Source organism: Rhinoderma darwinii (assembly GCF_050947455.1).
Source record: "Rhinoderma darwinii isolate aRhiDar2 chromosome 3 unlocalized genomic scaffold, aRhiDar2.hap1 SUPER_3_unloc_2, whole genome shotgun sequence".
Taxonomy (NCBI): Eukaryota; Metazoa; Chordata; class Amphibia; order Anura; family Rhinodermatidae; genus Rhinoderma; species Rhinoderma darwinii.
In genome coordinates, this window is record NW_027461745.1 from 631,568 (window position 1) to 658,247 (window position 26,680).

The following is a 26,680-nucleotide window of genomic DNA, read 5'->3' on the forward strand; positions in this document are numbered from 1 at the left end:
TATAACATTAATCCCTGTGATCGCTCTGCATCTATAGTCAGAATATAACATTAATCCCTGTGACCGCTCTGCATCTATAGTCAGAATGTAACATTAATCCCTGTGATCGCTCTGCATCTTTAGTCAGAATATAACATGAATCCCTGTGATCGCTCTGTATCTATAGTCAGAATATAACATTAATCCCTGTGATCGCTCTGTATCTATAGTCAGAATATAACATGAATCCCTGTGATCGCTCTACATCTATAGTCAGAATATAACATTAATCCCTGTGATCTCTCTGCATCTATAGTCAGAATATAACATTAATCCCTGTGATCTCTCTGCATCTATAGTCAGAATATAACATTAATCCCTGTGATCGCTCTGCATCTATAGTCAGAATATAACATTAATCGCTGTGATCTCTCTGCATCTATAGTCAGAATATAACATTAATCCCTGTGATCGCTCTGCATCTATAGTCAGAATATAACAGTAATCCCTGTGATCGCTCTGCATCTATAGTCAGAATATAACATTAATCCCTGTGATCTCTCTGCATCTATAGTCAGAATATAACATTAATCCCTGTGATCGCTCTGCATCTATAGTCAGAATATAACATTAATCCCTGTGATCTCTCTGCATCTATAGTCAGAATATAACATTTATCCTTGTGATCGCTCTGCATCTATAGTCAGAATATAACAATAATCTCTGTGATCGCTCTGCATCTATAGTCAGAATATAACATTAATCCCTGTGATCGCTCTGCATCTATAGTCAGAATATAACATTAATCCCTGTGATCGCTCTGCATCTATAGTCAGAATATAACATTAATCCCTGTGATCTCTCCACATCTATAGTCAGAATATAACATTAATCCCTGTGATCGCTCTACATCTATAGTCAGAATATAACATTAATCCCTGTGATCGCTCTGCATCTATAGTCAGAATATAACATTAATCCCTGTGATCGCTCTGCATCTATAGTCAGAATATAACATTAATCCCTGTGATCTCTCTGCATCTATAGTCAGAATATAACATTAATACCTGTGATCGCTCTGCATCTATAGTCAGAATATAACATTAATCCCTGTGATCGCTCTGCATCTATAGTCAGAATATAACATTAATCCCTGTGATCGCTCTGCATCTATAGTCAGAATATAACATGAATCCCTGTGATCGCTCTGCATCTATAGTCAGAATATAACAATAATCCCTGTGATCGCTCTGCATCTATAGTCAGAATATATCATTAATCCTTGTGATCTCTCTGCATCTATAGTCAGAATATAACATGAATCCCTGTGATCGCTCTGCATCTATAGTCAGAATATAACATTAATCCCTGTGATCGCTCTGCATCTATAGTCAGAATATAACATTAATCCCTGTGATCGCTCTACATCTATAGTCAGAATATAACATTAATCCTTGTGATCTCTCTGCATCTATAGTCAGAATATAACATGAATCCCTGTGATCGCTCTGCATCTATAGTCAGAATATAACATTAATCCCTGTGATCGCTCTGCATCTATAGTCAGAATATAACATTAATCCCTGTGACCGCTCTGCATCTATAGTCAGAATGTAACATTAATCCCTGTGATCGCTCTGCATCTTTAGTCAGAATATAACATGAATCCCTGTGATCGCTCTGTATCTATAGTCAGAATATAACATTAATCCCTGTGATCGCTCTGTATCTATAGTCAGAATATAACATGAATCCCTGTGATCGCTCTACATCTATAGTCAGAATATAACATGAATCCCTGTGATCTCTCTGCATCTATAGTCAGAATATAACATTAATCCCTGTGATCTCTCTGCATCTATAGTCAGAATATAACATTAATCCCTGTGATCGCTCTGCATCTATAGTCAGAATATAACATTAATCGCTGTGATCTCTCTGCATCTATAGTCAGAATATAACATTAATCCCTGTGATCGCTCTGCATCTATAGTCAGAATATAACATTAATCCCTGTGATCGCTCTGCATCTATAGTCAGAATATAACAGTAATCCCTGTGATCGCTCTGCATCTATAGTCAGAATATAACATTAATCCCTGTGATCTCTCTGCATCTATAGTCAGAATATAACATTAATCCCTGTGATCGCTCTGCATCTATAGTCAGAATATAACATTAATCCCTGTGATCTCTCTGCATCTATAGTCAGAATATAACATTTATCCTTGTGATCGCTCTGCATCTATAGTCAGAATATAACAATAATCTCTGTGATCGCTCTGCATCTATAGTCAGAATATAACATTAATCCCTGTGATCTCTCTGCATCTATAGTCAGAATATAACATGAATCCCTGTGATCTCTCTGCATCTATAGTCAGAATATAACATGAATCCCTGTGATCGCTCTGCATCTATAGTCAGAATATAACATTAATCCCTGTGATCTCTCTGCATCTATAGTCAGAATATAACATTAATCCCTGTGATCCCTCTACATCTATAGTCAGAATATAACATTAATCCCTGTGATCTCTCTGCATCTATAGTCAGAATATAACATGAATCCCTGTGATCGCTCTGCATCTATAGTCAGAATATAACATTAATCCCTGTGATCGCTCTGCATCTATAGTCAGAATATAACATTAATCCCTGTGATCGCTCTGCATCTATAGTCAGAATATAACAGTAATCCCTGTGATCGCTCTGCATCTATAGTCAGAATATAACAATAATCTCTGTGATCGCTCTGCATCTATAGTCAGAATATAACATTAATCCCTGTGATCCCTCTACATCTATAGTCAGAATATAACATTAATCCCTGTGATCTCTCTGCATCTATAGTCATATTATAACATTAATCCCTGTGATCGCTCTGCATCTATAGTCAGAATATAACATTAATCCCTGTGATCTCTCTGCATCTATAGTCAGAATATAACATTAATCCCTGTGATCTCTCTGCATCTATAGTCAGAATATAACATTAATCCCTGTGATCGCTCTGCATCCATCTATAGTCAGAATATAACATTAATCCCTGTGATCTCTCTGCATCTATAGTCAGAATATAACATTAATCCCTGTGATCGCTCTACATCAACAGTCAGGATATAACATTAATCCCTGTGATCGCTCTGCATCTATAGTCAGAATATAACATTAATCCCTGTGATCCCTCTACATCTATAGTCAGAATATAACATTAATCCCTGTGATCGCTCTACATCTATAGACAGAATATAACATTAATCCCTGTGATCGCTCTACATCTATAGTCAGAATACAACATGAATCCCTGTGATCGCTCTACATCTATAGTCAGAATATAACATTAATCCCTGTGATCGCTCTGCATCTATAGTCAGAATATAACATTAATCCCTGTGATCTCTCTGCATCTATAGTCAGAATATAACATTAATCCCTGTGATCGCTCTACATCTATAGTCAGAATATAACATTAATCTCTGTGATCTCTCTGCATCTATAGTCAGAATATAACATTAATCCCTGTGATCGCTCTGCATCTATAGTCAGAATATAACATTAATCCCTGTGACCGCTCTGCATCTATAGTCAGAATGTAACATTAATCCCTGTGATCGCTCTGCATCTTTAGTCAGAATATAACATTAATCCCTGTGATCGCTCTGCATCTATAGTCAGAATATAACATTAATCCCTGTGATCGCTCTGCATCTATAGTCAGAATATAACATTAATCCCTGTGATCTCTCTGCATCTATAGTCAGAATATAACATTAATACCTGTGATCGCTCTGCATCTATAGTCAGAATATAACATTAATCCCTGTGATCGCTCTGCATCTATAGTCAGAATATAACATTAATCCCTGTGATCGCTCTGCATCTATAGTCAGAATATAACATTAATCCCTGTGATCTCTCTGCATCTATAGTCAGAATATAACATGAATCCCTGTGATCGCTCTGCATCTATAGTCAGAATATAACAATAATCCCTGTGATCTCTCTGCATCTATAGTCAGAGTATAACATGAATCCCTGTGATCGCTCTGCATCTATAGTCAGAATATAACATTAATCCCTGTGATCGCTCTGCATCTATAGTCAGAATATAACATTAATCCCTGTGATCTCTCTGCATCTATAGTCAGAATATAACATTAATCCCTGTGATCTCTCTGCATCTATAGTCAGAATATAACATTAATCCCTGTGATCGCTCTGCATCTATAGTCAGAATATAACAATAATCCCTGTGATCTCTCTGCATCTATAGTCAGAGTATAACATGAATCCCTGTGATCGCTCTGCATCTATAATCAGAATATAACATTAATCCCTGTGATCGCTCTGCATCTACAGTCAGAATATAACATTAATCCCTGTGATCGCTCTGCATCTATAGTCAGAATATAACATTAATGCTTGTGATCGCTCTGAATCTATAGTCAGAATATAACATTAATCCCTGTGATCGCTCTGCATCTATAGTCAGAATATAACATGAATCCCTGTGATCGCTCTGCATCTATAGTCAGAATATAACATTAATCCCTGTGATCGCTCTGCATCTATAGTCAGAATATAACATTAATCCCTGTGATCTCTCTGCATCTATAGTCAGAATATAACATTAATCCCTGTGATCGCTCTGCATCTATAGTCAGAATATAACATGAATCCCTGTGATCGCTCTACATCTATAGTCAGAATATAACCTTAATCCCTGTGATCGCTCTGCATCTACAGTCAGAATATAACATTAATCCCTGTGATCGCTCTGCATCTATAGTCAGAATATAACATTAATCCCTGTGATCGCTCTGCATCTATAGTCAGAATATAACATTAATCCCTGTGATCGCTCTGCATCTATAGTCAGAATATAACATTAATCCCTGTGATCTCTCTGCATCTATAGTCAGAATATAACATTTATCCTTGTGATCGCTCTGCATCTATAGTCAGAATATAACAATAATCTCTGTGATCGCTCTGCATCTATAGTCAGAATATAACATTAATCCCTGTGATCTCTCTGCATCTATAGTCAGAATATAACATGAATCCCTGTGATCTCTCTGCATCTATAGTCAGAATATAACATTAATCCCTGTGATCGCTCAGCATCTATAGTCAGAATATAACATTAATCCCTGAGTGATCGCTCTGCATCTATAGTCAGAATATAACATTAATCCCTGTGATCGCTCTGCATCTATAGTCAGAATATAACATTAATCCCTGTGATCGCTCTGCATCTATAGTCAGAATATAACATTAATCCCTGTGATCGCTCCACATCAATAGTCAGAATATAACATTAATCCCTGTGTGATCGCTCCACATCTATAGTCAGAATATAACATTAATCCCTGTGATCCCTCTACATCTATAGTCAGAATATAACATTAATCCCTGTGATCGCTCCACATCAATAGTCAGAATATAACATTAATCCCTGTGATCTCTCTGCATCTATAGTCAGAATATAACATTAATCCCTGTGATCGCTCTGCATCCATCTATAGTCAGAATATAACATTAATCCCTGTGATCTCTCTGCATCTATAGTCAGAATATAACATTAATCCCTGTGATCGCTCTACATCAACAGTCAGGATATAACATTAATCCCTGTGATCGCTCTGCATCTATAGTCAGAATATAACATTAATCCCTGTGATCCCTCTACATCTATAGTCAGAATATAACATTAATCCCTGTGATCGCTCTACATCTATAGTCAGAATATAACATTAATCCCTGTGATCGCTCTACATCTATAGTCAGAATACAACATGAATCCCTGTGATCGCTCTACATCTATAGTCAGAATATAACATTAATCCCTGTGATCGCTCTGCATCTATAGTCAGAATATAACATTAATCCCTGTGATCTCTCTGCATCTATAGTCAGAATATAACATTAATCCCTGTGATCGCTCTACATCTATAGTCAGAATATAACATTAATCTCTGTGATCTCTCTGCATCTATAGTCAGAATATAACATGAATCAATGTGATCGCTCTGCATCTATAGTCAGAATATAACATTAATCCCTGTGATCGCTCTGCATCTATAGTCAGAATATAACATTAATCCCTGTGATCGCTCTGCATCTATAGTCAGAATATAACATTAATCCCTGTGATCTCTCTGCATCTATAGTCAGAATATAACATTAATACCTGTGATCTCTCTGCATCTATAGTCAGAATATAACATTAATCCCTGTGATCTCTCTGCATCTATAGTCAGAATATAACATTAATCCCTGTGATCGCTCTACATCTATAGTCAGAATATAACATTAATCTCTGTGATCTCTCTGCATCTATAGTCAGAATATAACATGAATCAATGTGATCGCTCTGCATCTATAGTCAGAATATAACATTAATCCCTGTGATCGCTCTGCATCTATAGTCAGAATATAACATTAATCCCTGTGATCGCTCTGCATCTATAGTCAGAATATAACATTAATCCCTGTGATCGCTCTGCATCTATAGTCAGAATATAACATGAATCCCTGTGATCGCTCTGCATCTATAGTCAGAATATAACAATAATCCCTGTGATCTCTCTGCATCTATAGTCAGAGTATAACATGAATCCCTGTGATCGCTCTGCATCTATAGTCAGAATATAACATTAATCCCTGTGATCGCTCTGCATCTATAGTCAGAATATAACATTAATCCCTGTGATCTCTCTGCATCTATAGTCAGAATATAACATGAATCCCTGTGATCGCTCTGCATCTATAGTCAGAATATAACAATAATCCCTGTGATCTCTCTGCATCTATAGTCAGAGTATAACATGAATCCCTGTGATCGCTCTGCATCTATAATCAGAATATAACATTAATCCCTGTGATCGCTCTGCATCTACAGTCAGAATATAACATTAATCCCTGTGATCGCTCTGCATCTATAGTCAGAATATAACATTAATGCTTGTGATCGCTCTGAATCTATAGTCAGAATATAACATTAATCCCTGTGATCGCTCTGCATCTATAGTCAGAATATAACATTAAACCCTGTGATCCCTCTACATCTATAGTCAGAATATAACATTAATCTCTGTGATCGCTCTGCATCTATAGTCAGAATATAACATTAATCCCTGTGATCGCTCTGCATCTATAGTCAGAAAATAACATTAATCCCTGTGATCGCTCTGCATCTATAGTCAGAGTATAACATGAATCCCTGTGATCTCTCTGCATCTATAATCAGAATATAACAATAATCCCTGTGATCGCTCTACATCTATAGTCAGAATATAACATTAATCCCTGTGATCTCTCTGAATCTATAGTCAGAATATAACATTAATCCCTGTGATCTCTCTGCATCTATAGTCAGAATATAACATTAATCCCTGAGTGATCTCTCTGCATCTATAATCAGAATATAACATTAATCCCTGAGTGATCTCTCTGCATCTATAGTCAGAATATAACATTAAACCCTGTGATCCCTCTACATCTATAGTCAGAAAATAACATTAATCCCTGTGATCGCTCTGCATCTATAGTCAGAGTATAACATGAATCCCTGTGATCTCTCTGCATCTATAATCAGAATATAACAATAATCCCTGTGACCGCTCTGCATCTATAGTCAGAATATAACATTAATCCCTGTGATCTCTCTGCATCTATAGTCAGAATATAACATTAATCCCTGTGATCTCTCTGCATCTATAGTCAGAATATAACATTAATCCCTGTGATCGCTCTGCATCTATAGTCAGAATATAACATGAATCCCTGTGATCGCTCTGCATCTATAGTCAGAATATAACATTAATCCCTGTGATCGCTCTGCATCTATAGTCAGAATATAACATTAATCCCTGTGATCTCTCTGCATCTATAGTCAGAGTATAACATGAATCCCTGTGATCGCTCTGCATCTATAGTCAGAATATAACATTAATCCCTGTGATCGCTCTGAATCTATAGTCAGAATATAACATGAATCCCTGTGATCGCTCTGCATCTATAGTCAGAATATAACATTAATCCCTGTGATCGCTCTGCATCTATAGTCAGAATATAACATTAATCCCTGTGATCTCTCTGCATCTATAGTCAGAATATAACATTAATCCCTGTGATCGCTCTGCATCTATAGTCAGAGTATAACATGAATCCCTGTGATCGCTCTGCATCTATAGTCAGAATATAACATTAATTCCTGTGATCTCTCTGCATCTATAGTCAGAATAGAACATTAATCCCTGTGATCGCTCTGCATCTATAGTCAGAATATAACATTAATCCCTGTGATCACTCTGCATCTATAGTCAGAATATAACATTAATCCCTGTGATCGCTCTGCATGTATAGTCAGAATATAGCATTAATCCCTGTGATCTCTCTGCATCTATAGTCAGAATATAACAATAATCCCTGTGATCTCTCTGCATCTGTAGTCAGAATATAACAATAATCCCTGTGATCGCTCTGCATCTATAGTCAGAATATAACATTAATCCCTGTGATCGCTCTGCATCTATAGTCAGAATATAACATTTATCCTTGTGATCGCTCTGCATCTATAGTCAGAATATAACATTAATCCCTGTGATCGCTCTGCATCTATAGTTAGAATATAACATTAATCCCTGTGATCGCTCTGCATCTATAGTCAGAATATAACATAAATCCCTGTGATCGCTCTGCATCTATAGTCAGAATATAACATTAATCCCTGTGATCGCTCTGCATCTATAGTCAGAATATAACATTAATCCCTGTGATCGCTCTGCATCTATAGTTAGAATATAACATTAATCCCTGAGTGATCGCTCTGCATGTATAGTCAGAATATAACATTAATCCCTGTGATCGCTCTGCATCTATAGTCAGAATATAACATAAATCCTTGTGATCGCTCTGCATCTATAGTCAGAATATAACATTAATCCCTGTGATCTCTCTGCATCTATAGTCAGAATATAACATTAATCCCTGTGATCGCTCTGCATCTATAGTCAGAATATAACATTAATCCCTGTGATCTCTCTGCATCTATAGTCAGAATATAACATTAATCCCTGTGATCGCTCTGCATCTACAGTCAGAATATAACATTAATCCCTGTGATCGCTCTGCATCTATAGTCAGAATATAACATGAATCCCTGTGATCGCTCTGCATCTATAGTCAGAATATAACAATAATCCCTGTGATCGCTCTGCATCTATAGTCAGAATATAACATTAATCCCTGTGATCGCTCTGCATCTATAGTCAGAATATAACATTAATCCCTGTGATCGCTCTGCATCTATAGTCAGAATATAACATTAATCCCTGTGATCGCTCTGCATCTATAGTCAGAATATAACATTAATCCCTGTGATCGCTCTGCATCTATAATCAGAATATAACATTAATCCCTGTGATCTCTCTGCATCTATAGTCAGAATATAACATGAATCCCTGTGATCGCTCCACATCTATAGTCAGAATATAACCTTAATCCCTGTGATCGCTCTGCATCTACAGTCAGAATATAACATTAATCCCTGTGATCTCTCTGCATCTATAGTCAGAATATAACATTAATCCCTGTGATCGCTCTGCATCTATAGTCAGAATATAACATTAATCCCTGTGATCGCTCTGCATCTATAGTCAGAATATAACATTAATCCCTGTTATCTCTCTGCATCTATAGTCAGAATATAACATTAATCCCTGTGATCGCTCCATGTCTATAGTCAGAATATAACAATAATCGCTGAGATCGCTTTGCATCTATAGTCAGAATATAACATTAATCCCTGTGATCGCTCTGCATCTATAGTCAGAATATAACATTAATCCCTGTGATCGCTCTGCATCTATAGTCAGAATATAACATGAATCCCTGTGATCGCTCTGCATCTATAGTCAGAATATAACATTAATCCCTGTGATCGCTCTGCATCTATAGTCAGAATATAACATTAATCCCTGTGATCGCTCTGCATCTTTAGTCAGAATATAACATTAATCCCTGTGATCACTCTGCATCTATAGTCAGAATATAACATTAATCCCTGTGATCGCTCTGCATGTATAGTCAGAATATAACATTAATCCCTGTGATCTCTCTGCATCTATAGTCAGAATACAACAATAATCCCTGTGATCTCTCTGCATCTATAGTCAGAATATAACATTAATCCTTGTGATCGCTCTGCATCTATAGTCAGAATATAACATTAATCCCTGTGATCGCTCTACATCTATAGTCAGAATATAACATTAATCCTTGTGATCGCTCTGCATCTATAGTCAGAATATAACATTAATCCCTGTGATCGCTCCACATCAATAGTCAGAATATAACATGAATCCTTGTGATCGCTCTGCATTTATAGTCAGAATATAACATTAATCCTTGTGATCGCTCTGCATGTATAGTCAGAATAAAACAATAATCCCTGTGATCTCTCTGCATCTATAGTCAGAATATAACAATAATCCCTGTGATCTCTCTGCATCTATAGTCAGAATATAACATTAATCCCTGTGATCGCTCTGCATCTATAGTCAGAATATAACAATAATCCCTGTGATCGCTCTGCATCTATAGTCAGAATATAACATTTATCCCTGTGATCTCTCTACATCTACAGTCAGAATATAACATTAATCCCTGTGATCGCTCTGCATCTATAGTCAGAATATAACATTAATCCCTGTGATCGCTCTGAATCTATAGTCAGAATATAACATGAATCCCTGTGATCTCTCTGCATCTATAATCAGAATATAACATTAATCCCTGTGATCGCTCTGCATCTATAGTCAGAATATAACATTAATCCCTGTGATCGCTCCACATTAATAGTCAGAATATAACATTAATCCCTGTGATCTCTCTGCATCTATAGTCAGAATATAACATTAATCCCTGTGATCTCTCTGCATCTATAGTCAGGATATAACATTAATCCCTGTGTGACCGCTCTGCATCTATAGTCAGAATATAACATTAATCCCTGTGATCGCTCCATGTCTATAGTCAGAATATAACAATAAATCGCTGAGATCGCTTTGCATCTATAGTCAGAATATAACATTAATCCCTGTGATCGCTCTGCATCTATAGTCAGAATATAACATTAATCCCTGTGATCGCTCTGCATCTATAGTCAGAATATAACATTAATCCCTGTGATCGCTCTGCATCTATAGTCAGAATATAACATTAATCCCTGTGATCGCTCCACATCAACAATCAGGATATAACATTAATCCCTGTGATCGCTCTGCATCTTTAGTCAGAATATAACATTAATCCCTGTGATCGCTCTGAATCTATAGTCAGAATATAATATTAATCCCTGTGATCGCTCTGCATCTATAGTCAGAACAGTCATACTGTTACTGAATAATACCACCACACCATAACCACATATTGACTGAATAATACCCCCATACTGTTACTGAATAATACCACCACACCATAACCACAAAGTGACTGAATAATACCCCCATACTGTTACTGAATAATACCACCACACCATAACCACATACTTACTGAATAATACCCCCATACTGTTACTGAATAATACCACCACACCATAACCACATACTTACTGAATAATACCCCCATACTGTTACTGAATAATACCGCCACACCATAACCACATAGTGACTGAATAATACCTCCATACTGTTACTGAATAATACCACCACACCATAACCACATAGTGACTGAATAATACCCCCATACTGTTACTGAATAATACCTCCACACCATAACCACATAGTGACTGAATAATACCCACATACTGTTACTGAATAATACCACCACACCATAACCACATAGTGACTGAATAATATCCCCATACTGTTACTGAATAATACCTCCACACCATAACCACATAGTGACTGAATAATACCCCCATACTGCTACTGAATAATACCGCCACACATAACCACATAGTGACTGAATAATACCCCCGTACTGTTACTGAATAATACCACCACACCATAACCACATAGTGACTGAATAATACCCCCATACTGTTACTGAATAATGCCTCCACACCATAACCACATAGTGACTGAATAATACCCCCATACTGTTACTGAATAATACCTCCACACCATAACCTCATAGTGACTGAATAATACCCACATACTGTTACTGAATAATACCACCACACCATAACCACATAGTGACTGAATAATACCACCACACCATAACCACATAGTGACTGAATAATACCCCCATACTGTTACTGAATAATACCACCACACCATAACCACATAGTGACTGAATAATACCCCCATATTGTTACTCAATAATATCACCACAGCATAACCACATAGTGACTAATACCCTCATACTGTTATTGAATAATACTGCCGCACCATTGCACATAGCGACTGAATAATACCGTCATACTATTACTGAATAATACCACCACACCATGATCACATAGTGACTGAATAATACCCCCATACTGTTACTGGATAATTCCTCCACACCATAACCACATAGTGACTGAATAATACCTCCATACTGTTACTGAGTAATACCACCACACCATAACCACATAGTGACTGAATAATACCCCCATACTGTCACTGAATAATACCTCCACACCATAACTACATAGTGACTGAATAATACCCCCATACTGTTACTGAATAATACCTCCACACCATAACCACAAAGTGACTGAATAATACCCCCATAATGTTACTGAATAATACCACCACACCATAACCACATAGTGACTGAATAATACCCCCATACTGATACTGAATAATACCACCACACCATAACCACATAGTGACTGAATAATACCCCCATACAGTTACTGAATAATACCGCCACACCATAACCACATAGTGACTGAATAATACCCCCATACTGTTACTGAATAATACCGCCACACCATAACCACATAGTGACTGAATAATACCCCCATACTGTCACTGAATAATACCCACATACTGTTACTGAATAATACCTCCACACCATAACCACATAGTGACTGAATAATACCCCCATACTGTTACTGAATAATACCACCACACAATAACCACATAGTGACTGAATAATACCCCCATACTGTTACTGAATAATACCGCCACACCATAACCACAGTGACTGACTAATACCCCCATACTGTTACTGAATAATACCACCACACCATAACCACATAGTGACTGAATAATACCCCCATACTGTTACTGAATAATAACACCACAGCATAACTACATAGTGACTGAATAATACCCCATACTGTTACTGAATAATACCCCCACACCATAACCACATAGTGACTGAATAATATGTCCATACTGTTACTGAATAATACCCCCACACCATAACCACATAGTGACTGAATAATACCCCCATACTGTTACTGAATAATACCACCACACCATAACCACATAGTGACTGAATAATACCCCATACTGTTACTGAATAATACCTCCACACCATAACCACATAGTGACTGAATAATATGTCCATACTGTTACTGAATAATACCTCCACACCATTACCACATAGTGACTGAATAATACCCCCATACTGTTACTGAATAATACCTCCACACCATAACCACATAGTGACTGAATAATACCCCCATACTGTTACTCAATAATATCACCACAGCATAACCACATAGTGACTGAATAATACCCCCATACTGTTACTGAATAATACTGCCACACCATAACCACATAGTGACTGACTAATACCCCCATACTGTTACTGAATAATACCACCACACCATAACCACATAGTGACCGAATAATACCCCCATACTGTTACTGAATAATACCACCACACCATAACCACATAGTGACTGAATAATACCCCCATACTGTTACTGAATAATACCTCCACACCATAACCACATAGTGACTGAATAATACCCCCATACTGTTACTCAATAATATCACCACAGCATAACCACATAGTGACTGAATAATACCCCCATACTGTTACTGACTAATACCGCCACCCCATAACCATATAGTGACTGAATAATACCCCCATACTGTTACTGAATAATACCACCACACCATAACCACATAGTGACTGACTAATACCCCCATACTGTTACTGACTAATACCTCCACCCCATAACCACATAGTGACTGAATAATACCCCCATACTGTTACTGAATAATACCCCCACACAATAACCACATAGTGACTGAATAATACCCCATACTGTTACTGAATAATACCACCACACCATAACCACATAGTGACTGAATAATACCCACATATGGTTACTGAATAATACCCCCACACCATAACCACATAGTGACTGAATAATACCTCCATACTGTTACTGAATAATACCACCACACCATAACCACATAGTGACTGAATAATACCCCCATACTGTTACTGAATAATACCACCACACCATAACCACATAGTGACTGAATAATACCCCCATACTGTTACTGAATAATACCTCCACACCATAACCACATAGTGACTGAATAATACCCCCATACTGTTACTGAAGAATACCTCCACACCATAACCACATAGTGACTGAATAATACCCCTATATTGTTACTCAATAATATCACCACAGCATAACCACATATTGACTGAATAACACCTCCACATAATAACCACATAGTGACTGAATAATACCCTCATACTGTTATTGAATAATACCGCCGCACCATTGCACATAGCGACTGAATAATACCGTCATACTATTACTGAATAATACCACCACACCATGATCACATAGTGACTGAATAATACCCATATACTGTTAGTGGATAATTCCTCCACACCATAACCACATAGTGACTAAATAATACCACCATACCATAACCACATAGTGATTGAATAATAACCCCATACTGTTACTGAGTAATACCTCCACACCATAACCACATAGTGACTGAATAATACCCCATACTGTTACTGAATAATCCTCCCACACCATAACCACATAGTGACTGAATAATACCCCCATACTGTTACTGAATAATCCTCCCACACCATAACCACATAGTGACTGAATAATACCCCCATACTGTTACTGAATAATACCCTTACACTGTTACTGAAGACCAATATTACCACCATATAGTGACCATGTAAGGGAATATTCCAGTTATACACAGGAGCTCAGCAGACAACATAAGTGATTACAGCACATTTATATCTAGTGACTCATAGGTGATATTTTCTCCAATTAGAGTCGTTCACTTTTCCTTTTTTCTCCATTCGGTCCAGACCACTTTGACGACTTATTCCAGCCATGACTCGTCTGTGCGGAATTTGACACACATCATCCTTCACACATATACCCCATCCTCTAAACAAACTCGTAATCTACAGTGCCCCACATGGTAATAAGGATCCCTCAGTGCTTGACACAACAAAAGTGCCCCATCAGTAACCGTGACCCTTGTGCTCCCACAGCAGTTATGCCCCCTTTGTGCCCCCTGTAGATAGCGCCACACACAGCCCCCTGTAGATAGCACCACACACAGCCCCCTGTAGATAGCACCACACACAGCCCCCTGTAGATAGCACCACACACAGCCCCCTTGTATATAGTGCCACACAGCCCCCTAGTAGAAGGCGATATACAGCCCCCCTTAGTAGATAGTGCCACACAGCCCCCCTTGTATATAGTGCCACACACAGCCCCCTAGTAGACAGTGCCACACAACCCCCATTAGTAGACAGTGCCAAAAAGCCCCCCTTGTATATAGTGCCACACAGCCCCCCTCCCTTGTATACAGTGCCACACATCCCTCCTTTTATATAGTGCCACACGGCCCCCCTTGTGTATAGTGCCACAATGCCCTCCCCTTGTATATAGTGCTACACAGCCCCCCTTATATAAAGTGCCACACAGCCCACTCCTTGTATATAGTGCCACACAGCGCCCCTCCCTTGTATAGTGCCACACAGCCCCCTTCCCTTATATTGTCACACTGCGCCCCTCCCTTGTATATAGTGCCACACAGCGCACCTCCCTTGTATATTACCTCACAGCCTCCCCCCCCCCCCCCAAAAAAAAAAATTGTACTTAACTTGCCCCGTTCCTGTGATGGACGGAGCGCTGCACATCCCCTAGGCGGGACGTTTGCGCAGACCAGCGTGATGCACTGACATCATCACGCCAGCCTGCGCAGGTAGTCTTCACAGTGCTTCATAGGCTGCAGGCCTAACGTGGCCTGCAGCCTATAGTATTCATTACAATCGATACAAGTGAATCTGGCTGCCTATAGCACCGGGGCCCCCACCAGTGCTAGCGATTCCACCCGGCATGAGGGGGCCTATGCTGCCCGGCCCATAAATGTTATGGGCAGGGCGGCATGGGGGCCGGGGGTCCTAAGATGATGGGAGCCCTGCCCAGTTTGCCTCCCCTAATGCCAGCCCTGAGCATCTCTCCACAGAACACGCTGCTCCAGAGTCCAGAAAGCGGTGGCTTTACACCCCTCAATCTGACGCTTGGCATTGTGCTTGGTGATGTTCGGCTGGCATGCAGCTGATTGGCCCTTATGCCATAAATCTCCCGGGCACAGTGTGCGGATGTTAATACCAGAGGAGGTCTGTACTCTGCAGTTATGGAGTCAGCGGAGCATTGGCGACTTCTCTGCACTTGCTCCTGCACTCGGCCCCCGGCTCTGTAACTTTACGTTGCACTTCGTGGCTGAGTGGCTGCGGTTCCTTGCACTTTACAATCATATCACTCACAGGTGACGGTGGAATATCTAGGAGAGAAGACATTTCCAGAACTGATGTGTTACACCGGTGACGTCCTATTACAGGACCGCGCTGGAATTCACTGATCTCTTTACAACGACCCTTTCTATCTCTAATGTCTGTAATGTGACTTCTGGGCGGGTGCCAGATGTTATACACATACTTTTTTCCATGTAGTGTATAGGTTGTCACTATGACCTGATTGTATAACTGATCCCTGTGTGATGTCTCTGGCTCAATCAGATTGTAGGTAATGTGAGGTTGTAATTTGCATACAACCACCTACAAAGAAAAGCTGTAGCTGAGCTAGGGCATAAGAGGAGTCCACATGACCCGGTGAAACAGGAAGGTGAGTAGCTTGGACACAAGGCGGAGAGGCGGTGCTCTGGTTTGAGTACCAGTCTGTCCGGAAACACAGCAAGGAGCAGTTGTGTCTCCTCTGCTCTCTTCATCTATCGGCATCCCCTCGTCTCTGTGCCTCCATGGACATCCAGGTAATCTTGGAGCAGCTGCGTTCTATGGCCGGCGAGCGTGGGTCAGATTGGCTTAGGACCCAGCTTGCCGTTCTAGTCAATGGCCCGGCTGGGCCTGGCTCACCCGGTCCTGCGGGTGGGCCTGGTAGTGTTTTGGAGGCGGGGGAGGAGATTGCAGGGGGGGGGTCGCAAGATTGCGGTCCCCAGGGTGGACAACAGCATCGGTCGAGTAGGCTCCCTGGAGACCGGGGGGCTGGGCCCTCACCTGCAGGCCCAGGTCTGGCAGGAATCCCGCTTCCCGGCCGGATCCAACGACAGCAGGTGGTTCGGTCCACCTGGCTCCTGGATTGGCGGTGGGCCGGCCTGGAGATGGTCCAATCGAGCGGCCCACCTGTGGACAAGATGGGCGTCTTAGCACCGGGAGGCGGCCACGGTCGGTGGTCGGGCGGGGTAACGGCGGTGGGCGATGGCCTGCCAGGGCTTTGGCGGCGGTGTAGTCCTTGCCCGGAGCGAGGGGTCATGGGAGTTGCCCTCCAGGTTCGTCATCATCGAGGATTCGGGAAGAAGATGGAGGCCATCGTGCGAGATGGCTGGATGATCCAGGTCTTCCGGCTGGTGGGATCACAGCCCGGTGAGTCTATGTCTTTATCTTATCCCATCCCTGCCATTTTTAAGTCCCCGGGTCGGGGGAGGTATCGGTGGGGGGCGGGGTGGTTGAGTCAGGTAGTAGCGGGGTAGGATCGGGGGATGGATCGGTGGTGCGGGGGTTATTGGGTAGTTTGCAGGAGTTGCTATCACGGTGCGAGCAGGTAGGGTTGTTGGGGGTGCCGTTCCCGGTGGCTGCTTGGAGCGGTGGCGGGGGGACTCTGCAGGGTTTGGGAGGTGTTCCAGTGGGGGCGCGCGCGCAGGTGGTCTGCGACGTGGGTGTGGCAGTGTCAGTTCAGACGGAAAGGGATGGGCAGGTAGATCGTGTGCGGTTGGGTGATAGGGCCAAGGGGGAGGTGTATGTGTGTTTTGAGGGGCCGTTGGGCGCTCATTTAAAGTCGGAAGTCAAGGAAAAGATCTATAAGGATGAGTATGTGGAGATCTTTTCACTGCTCCCCTTGGAGAAGATCAATTTAGATAAGCCCAAGCGGATTGAGAGCAAAAAGGAGGAGGAAAGACAGAGGTATAGGCTGATACCTCAGACATTTCCTAATTGGTTGCAGGCGTTTGCCAACTTGGCGAGTGTGATTAGGGAGAAAGCACCGGATAATTGCTCGGGCCTGTTTTGTTATATGGATGCCATTGGGGAGGCTTACAGGGTGTATGGGGGTATGACGTTGCTTAGGTATGATGAGCAGTTCCGGCAAAGGAAGGCGGTCCGCCCGACTATACGGTGGGACCAGAAGGATATTGGGTTATGGTTAAGGGTTAAGGCGCCGATGCATTTTGGGAGGGAGTTCTTTCCAGGGGCGGCCGGGGGGTTCGGCCATTTTAGTCAGCAGGGGGCTGGGGGACAGTAAGGGAATCCCTCAGGTGGAAAGTCGGGCTTGTGTTGGCAATTTAATGAGGGGCAGTGTAAGTTTGGAGCGGGGTGCAAATTTAAGCACTCCGTTCGATCTGCAGTGGGGCATCCCATGGGGTGTCGAGATGTTTTAAGAAAGGAAAGGGGAGAGGCAGCGCGGCAGGTAGCCATGGGGGCGACGCCGGTGAAGTTGGGAGAGATGCTGCCATATCTAAATAGGTACCCTGACAGGGAGAAGGCGAGTTGTTGGAGGGGGGGGGGGGGTTTCGAGTCTGTTTCCGGATCCTTTGCCCTTCACACGTTGTCCCTTTTTTGTTACGAGATTTAAAATCTGCGCGGGACTACCCGTCGGTTGTGTCCAAGAAATTGAGTAAAGAGGTGCGGCTGGGGAGAATGGCGGGTCCATTTTTGTCCCCTCCTTTTGTTGACACGGTAGTTTCTCCATTGGAAGTCGTGCCTAAGAAAGAGCCTAATAAGTTTCGGTTAATACATCATTTGTCGCATCCGAGGGGGGGTTCGGTGAATGACGGTATTGATCCAGCACTTTGTTTTGTTGTTTACACGTCCTTTGACGCCGCGATTGAGTCGGTTAGACCGTATGGTAGGGGAGCTCTCATGGCAAAAATGGACGTGGAGTCCGCTTTTCATTTGCTTCCAGTGCATCCCGAAAGTGTTCGGTTGTTGGGCTGTTACTGGGAGGATTCGTATTTTGTGGACAGGTGTCTTCCGATGGGCTGCTCCATTTCATGCGCCTATTTTGAAGCCTTCAGTTCATTCTTGGAATGGGTGATTTGTGAGGTGGCGGGAGTGGCCTCCGTAATCCATTACTTGGATGATTTCCTTTGCGTAGGGCTGACGGGCTCACCTGTTTGCGGGAACTTGTTGGCAACGGCGGAGTGGGTTGTTGGTTGTTTTGGAGTGCCCCTTGCACCAGAAAAAACGGAGGTTCCGAGGTCGGTCCTAGTGTTTTTGGGAATCACAATTGATTCCGAGAGTATGGAATGTCGGATCCCCCAGGAGAAATTGGAGGATTTGAAGTTGCTAGTGGGCCGGGCGTGCTCACCTGAGGAAGATTAAGTTGCAGGACTTACAGTCTCTCCTGTGGAAGCTTAACTTCGCTTGTCACATCATGCCTATGGGCAGGGTTTTCTGTAGACGATTGGCGAGGCCTACTGCGGGAGTGAAGGCCCCACATCATTTTATTCGGTTGGGGGAGGAACAGCGGGAGGATTTGAGAGTGTGGAGTGACTTCCTGGGGCAGTATAATGGGAGGTAGATCATCATGGCCCCGGTGGTTGAGAATGTTGATTGGGAATTGTTCACGGATGCTTCAGGGAGCGTGGGCTTCGGGGCCTATTGCGGGGGGCAGTGGTGCGTGGGTCAATGGCCGGTTAAGTGGGTGGAGGTAGGTTTGGTACGTAACCTGGCATTTTTGGAGTGGTTCCCTATTGTGACTATTTGGGGGGACAGGTTTAGGAATAAGAAGGTACGTTTCCATTATGATAACATGGGGGTGGTGATAGCAATTAATGTTTCGGCGTCATCTCCCCCTATTGTTTGTTTGTTAAGACATTTGGTCATTCTTTGTCTCTCATTGAATGCTTGGGTTATGGCTGTTCACGTCTCAGGGGTGGATAACTCAATTGCGGATTGTCTTTCTTGCCTGCAGTGGGAGCGGTTTCGGCAGTTGTTCCCGGAGGCAGATGCGATAGGGCTCACATGCCCTCAGCACTTGTGGGAGCTGGTCTAGAGGGGGCGAATCAACTGATCCGGTCTTCATTGGCTCCGGGGACGTGGACCGATTATGAGATGGCCTGGCGCGAATGGGAGGCTTGGCTGGAAGTATTGGAGGGGGTGGGTTCTTATGAGGATCAAGTAGTGGCGTTGTTGTCATTTTTGGGTCATGTGTCTGCTGCGGGCTGGTCGGTGGCAAAAGTTAATTACTTTGTGACGGACCTAGCATTTGGTTTTAAATAGAGGGGTTTATGGGACGCCACAAAGGAATTTTTGGTAGGCCAGGCCCTGAGGGGGTTCCGATGAGGGCGGGTGGCGCCTGATATGTGGCGCCTGGTATCGTTTGGGGTGTTGGAAAAATTGGGGTTGATAGCAAATATAGTGTGCATGTCGGTGTATGGTTCTGTTTTATTTTAGTTGCCATTTTCTTGGGCCTGTTTTGGTGCTCTGCGGGTGGGGGAATTGGTGTCACCCAGCGGGGTGCGGCCGTGGAGGTTGTTGACGGATGATGTGGTGCACTTGGGGGATCGGGTGGAGTTTTGGATTCGTCATTCCAAAATGGATCAGAGGGGGAGTGGGCGGCGAGTGGTGTTGAAGGAGGTCGTGGGCGCTGTTATGTGTCCGGTTCGCTTGTTGACGGCTTATTTCGGGTATGGCCGGATTAGGGGTGGGCCTTTGTTATGTCATGCGGATGGTATGTTTTTGTCGAGGTATCAATTTACCATGGTGTTTCGGAAATGTTTGTCATGCGTGGGTCTGGATGAGATGGCTTTTGCGCCGCATTCGTTTCGGATAGGGGCTGCCACGGAGGCGGTTCGGTGGGGTCTTGGGCCTGATGCAGTGCAGAGTACAGGGAGGTGGGAGTCCCAACGGTTCAGGCTGTATGTTCGCCCCATTTGAGCGTAGGGGCAGGGGAGAGTAATTAGGGGGTGTTATGTTTAGTAAGGATGGCGCGGGGCGATGCTTCAGTGTTATTCTTACGTGTATATATTAATGGTGCTGATTTTTTCTTTCAGATCCCTCCCCGTGTCTGGTTGGGATTTTTGCCCATTCCTATGTCCATTGGGGCGCGTTGCGGGCCGACGTTCGTCCGGATGGGACACAGCTGTGGTTTTCCAGGGCACAGCTGTCGTGCACTGGCTTGGTTTCCATGGTATGTCTTGGGGGAGGATTCTGCCAGAGTTTAATCGCTGTGCATTGTTGGACCGTGCTCCTGATGTGTGGGTAATACATATTGGGGGGAATGACCTGGGGGTACGGTCGTTTCGGGAATTGATCCGGGACGTGAAGTATAATCTCCTGCGGTTGTGGGCGGTTTTCCCTCGGGTAACAGTAGTATTCAGAGATGGTGGATCGGCGGACGTGGAGATCGGTGAGGTCGGTGGGGGGTTCATGTGAAAGTGAACAGGGCTGTGTCTGCTTTTGTGGTACGGAATGGTGGAGTATTTGTGAGACCTTACGACTTTGAGGACAGTGGCTGATGGGGTGCATTTGACTGCGGTGGGAATTGACCTGTGGGCATTACGGATTCAGGAGGGAACGTGCCATTTTGTTGAGGGGGAACTTGCATACTTGAGGTGGTCAAGGTATGCTCGTCGTGGCGGGTTTTGGGGGGTCCTTGGCGTTGGTTAAAATTGGTGGGGGAGGGATTGATACTGGTGATGGTCCCTCCCAGATTATACATGGTGGGGGATCAGGCTTATATGGGCTCCTGCTGGGTGGGGTCATGGGGAGCAAAGGGGGTTGGGATTGTCACACGCAGTTAATGTTTTAAGGGTTACGCACCCGTACTCTGCTAATCCCACGGTCATGGTTACGACGATAAATATGACCGACCAACCAGGAATTGTATCTGTAAAAGTGGATTTTATTCTTTATTTCGGTAACACATTCCTCATTTATTTATTTTTTGCTCTTACATTTAGTTTTCCTTCTAGAGAAACAGAAGATAATGAAAGAAAAAAAATATACTGATAAAAAAAAACTAAAATATTTCTGTTAAATTTACCAAGAGAGTAATTTTACCACAGACACAAATATATATATATATTCAGCTATAAGAATATAAAAAGTCAAAAAAACACAAACTATAATTCATGGATAATATTGAAATATTAAATGGTCGATGAAAATTAAAAAAAAGAAAAAAAATATTGAAATTACATTCAGAATTAAGGATTTTCTGCAATAATCCAAGGTGCTTAACAATAAATACATTCATTAAATACAGATATAAAAAACAAAAAATAATTAAAAAAACAAAATAAATTCGTCTGCTAATTTAGTAAATATAAAAGAAAGAAATAAATATGAAAGAATTTCTTAAATATATAATAAAAACAGGACAATAAATAAAACAAACTCGACTGCTAATTTGCTAAATATAAAATAAATATAAAACGAAATAAAAAAAAAAACGAAATTAAAAAAATGTTTAAATAAATGAACAATTTAAAAAAAAAAAAATGTTATATTAAAAAGTACTGTAGGGATTATTCCAATATTGGAAACATGGTCTGTAACAAAAAATAAAATGAAAAAATTAGGAGCAATTTTTACAAAAAAAAAAAAGTTTAATAAAAAATGTTAAGTAGAAATAAAAAAAATTAACGAGTGATAGATAAATACAAAAATGACACCGATAAATAGGTAAATAAAAACATGTTTGTCACTTTAAATAAAATTAAAATAAATAATTTAGGAATTTTTTTAAAATATATTCAAAGAAAATATAACTTTTTAACAAATGATAAAATATATTACAAATAACAACAAAATCGAAAACATAAAATGATCCAATAATGCACTTGATTTAATTTTCTCTCAGTCCGGTTGTAAAATGGCGCATAAATAAATAATACAAATAATAATAAATAAATAATACAAATAATAATAAATAAATAATACAAATAATAATAAATAAATAATACAAATAATAATAAATAAATAATACAAATAATAATAAATAAATAAATGACGTGAAGTGTTAAATACGTGAATGACACTGAAGCTACAATCATTACGATCCCTTATGCCTTGCTGTGTCCTCCTATATACAAAAAAGTTTTATATACACGAATAAATATTTGAAATTTCCTTATTACGGTTCAGAAAAGTTAATGCAGTTGGCTCGAGTGTCGATTTTTATTTTTTTTAGGAACAATTCTTGGTTTGTTTGGAAATTCTTAAGAAAAATTTAGAATTTTTGTCCTAAAAATAAATAGTACAATTAATCATTTTGTCTTTTTTTAGATTGAAGAATAATCCAGCCCCATACATAACATCTGTGAGTACACATGACCCCTATTGGATTCATGGACTCATCCAGTATAATAAGCCGCCAATACACATTAGATTCCACTCGGCAGATACCATTATTTTTGGCAGGGGGGGGGGGGGGGTTCTTACTCACGTGTTCTCTTTTTTTCAGCGTTACCGTGAAGTGAATGGAATTTTTATGAAGCATCGTGCCCTATTCCTTATACATATCCTTTTGACCTATTGACCATAGTGACATCATGTGACAATGCGACTGTGACGGCACAGCACCAATGTGACATTGGGACCATCGCGTCACCGCCGCCACACGTGATTATGACAAGGAAGACCTGGAACATGGACGTAGGAGACCAAGGGGCAATGGTAGGTAAATATCACAACAGCGATCAGAGATAAGCGGTCAGACGACTATGGCGACCACTTATCCCATTTCCATAAAAAATTACCCCCCCCCCCCCCCGCTAAGTCTCGACCTCGGAAGATCTAATGTGCATGGCAGGCTTGAGGCACAGGTGCCCATATTTCAATGCTTGATCTTCAATGGTGATACCAATTAATGAAGCCGACTATAGACAGCACCAAGTTCAAAGAACACTTAAAGGGTGACTCCACCCAAAAGATTTGATTCTTCCCTTTTGTTGTTAGTTCCTCGCTGGTGTCACCTCCGCAGCTTTATCCCCATGTGATCATGAGATGTTCACACACCGCAATACTCTCTCATGTATTATTAGTGACAACCCACTCTCTGACTGAGAGGTTGTCACAGCCCCTCCCCCTTAGCAGCACTAGTACTAAAAATGACTAGCGACCCTTAGATAAATCCTATAGGTTATAGGGTCACGTTGCCCTTCAGCCTATAGGTCAGCAGCTGACTAGTTGCATGGATCCTTGGTTTGGGCAGTATCATTATTTTGGGTGATTTGCCCCCTGATATGTGCGGGAAGTTCCCGCTCTGCGCAGTTCTGCCTGGTTAGCCCTTGACCTTGCTGGCGGGATGACCCTACTGCCTGAAGTGACCCTAATGTTGGGGGAGGGGGCTTCTTCTCCAATATCAACTCATATGAGAAGACCCCAGCTCTGGACTATCACACCCATCATCTCTACCTTGCCCCGCTACTGCCCCCCATTTGCTCGTCCAGTGTAAAATATTTCTTTGCTAATATAGGTACTCCGTCCTGCTTTGCTGCAGATGATTGCCGCCTTCTTTACTGCAGACTATTCTCCCCCCCCCCCCACAGATCTCTTCTCCTGCCCACCTCCGCCACCACAGGGTTTCGGCCAGCGCCCCTGGGTACAGAGAGGGGGTGAGGATTCTCAGATCGCAGTGTCCCACAATACAGCCTGTTGCCGATGGCAAGGTGGGGTTCCCCCCTTCCGAACTTCAGACCCCCGCCTCCAGCTGGGCAGGATGGGCAAGCTTTCCTGCTTGCAGAGCCCCCTTTCTGCCCTCGGCTGCCGTGACTTGATCTCGTGGCACAGAAATCTCTTCCTCTCAATCACTTCCTGTAATTTCCCATCACGTTCCCGGCCACCAGAGGGCACCATTGGGGTGGGGGACAAAACAGCCTGGCGGAAGGAGAGAGATAAGGTCATGAGTTGGTGTCCAGGAACAAAGGGTAATGAGCTGATAGGCATGCAGGAGTAATGCTCTGCAGGGTGGTCAATTCATATGCATGCAGGAGTAATGCTCTGCAGGGTGGTCAATTCATATGCATGCAGGAGTAATGCTCTGCAGGGTGGCCAGCTGATATGCAGACATGAATAATGCTCTGCAGGATGGTCAGGTCATGTGCATGCAGGAGTAATGCTCTGCAGAATGGTCAATTCATATGCATGCAGGAGTAATGCTCTGCAGGGTGGCCAACATATATTCATATATAAGAAATGCTCTGCACGGTGGTCAGGTCATATGTATACAGGAGTAATGCTCTGCAGGGTGGCCAATGGATATGTATACATTTGTAATACTCTGCAGGGTGGTCAAGTGATATACAAGGAGGATTAATGCTCTGCAGAGTGGTCAGCTGATAGAAATGCAGAAGTAATACTCTGCAAGTTAGTAAAGTTTTAGGGGTGGAAATAATGTCTTTCAGAATGACGAGATGCCATGCATGCAGTAACGCTCTGCAGAAATGATAACAGTGCAGGAGTAATGCCTTGCAGAATACTGCGATGATCTGCATGAAGAAGTAAGGCACCGAAAAGTGGATAAATGTTCTGCAGGGAGAAATAATATCCTGGGCGGAGAGTATCATGCAAGGGTCATGCTCTACAGAGAGGTGCGACAACCTGCACACATGAATAATCGGAGAGTGGAGATAACCAGCAAGCAAGAATAAGGCTCTGCAGAGCTGCAGCATGAGTTCTGCTCTGGAGGGAGTAAGAGGATCTTAAAGGAAATGAGATCAGAAAACGGCATAAAGTAATTTGCATGGAGGCGTATTGCTCTGCGGAGAAAGGAGATGATCACAATGTAGCAGTAATGCTCTGCAGAGGTGAGTGAGCTCCATTTGGGAATAATGTTCTGCAGAGAGAGAGAATGATAAAATGAGGTGATGAGTTTTGCGCGATGGAGAGCTGGGCACATCTGCATGTAGTAGTAATGCTCTGCACAGAGGTGAGTGATCTGCATGCAGGATTAATGCTCTGCAGCGTAAGGAACGGATGAGCACGATGCAGTAATGCTCTGCAGGTCTCAATGTCTGCGCAGAACATTCACAGTACCTGATTTTGCCTGTGGGCGGATGTCTGACGAACCCCAGAGGTGGAGGCTGAGCGGCCCAGGCGATACCCACCTCCGAAATCTGCAGGAAGAAGACAGAAGTCATCAGCCATGCACTTGTATGCACTCACCACCAGGAGGCAGCAGAGTACACAAACATTTGGCGCAAGCAGAGAATGGTAACGATCAGGCAGAAGCAATCGATCGGCACAATTTAAGGATCGCTGATTTGTAATTCGA

At 42.0% G+C, this 26,680-nt stretch overlaps 1 protein-coding gene across 6 annotated transcripts in view; it reads right to left on the reverse strand.

Moving 5' to 3' along the window:
- Window positions 1-22,693: 22,693 nt before the first annotated feature.
- NYAP1 (neuronal tyrosine phosphorylated phosphoinositide-3-kinase adaptor 1) overlaps window positions 22,694-26,680 on the reverse strand; it is a 131,511-nt gene continuing 127,524 nt past the window's right edge. For 4 of the 6 annotated variants that reach the window (XM_075847334.1, XM_075847333.1, XM_075847332.1 and 1 more), the window contains 2 exons: window positions 26,443-26,522; window positions 23,251-25,284 (listed from right to left, as the gene is read on the reverse strand). In XM_075847334.1, the coding sequence (XP_075703449.1) occupies window positions 25,033-25,284; window positions 26,443-26,522 (332 nt within the window). In that variant the 3' untranslated portion in view covers window positions 23,251-25,032. Of the gene's footprint in view, window positions 22,956-23,250; window positions 25,285-26,442; window positions 26,523-26,680 lie in introns of those variants that run through there. The other 2 variants (XM_075847336.1, XM_075847337.1) reach the window with 2 other exon arrangements.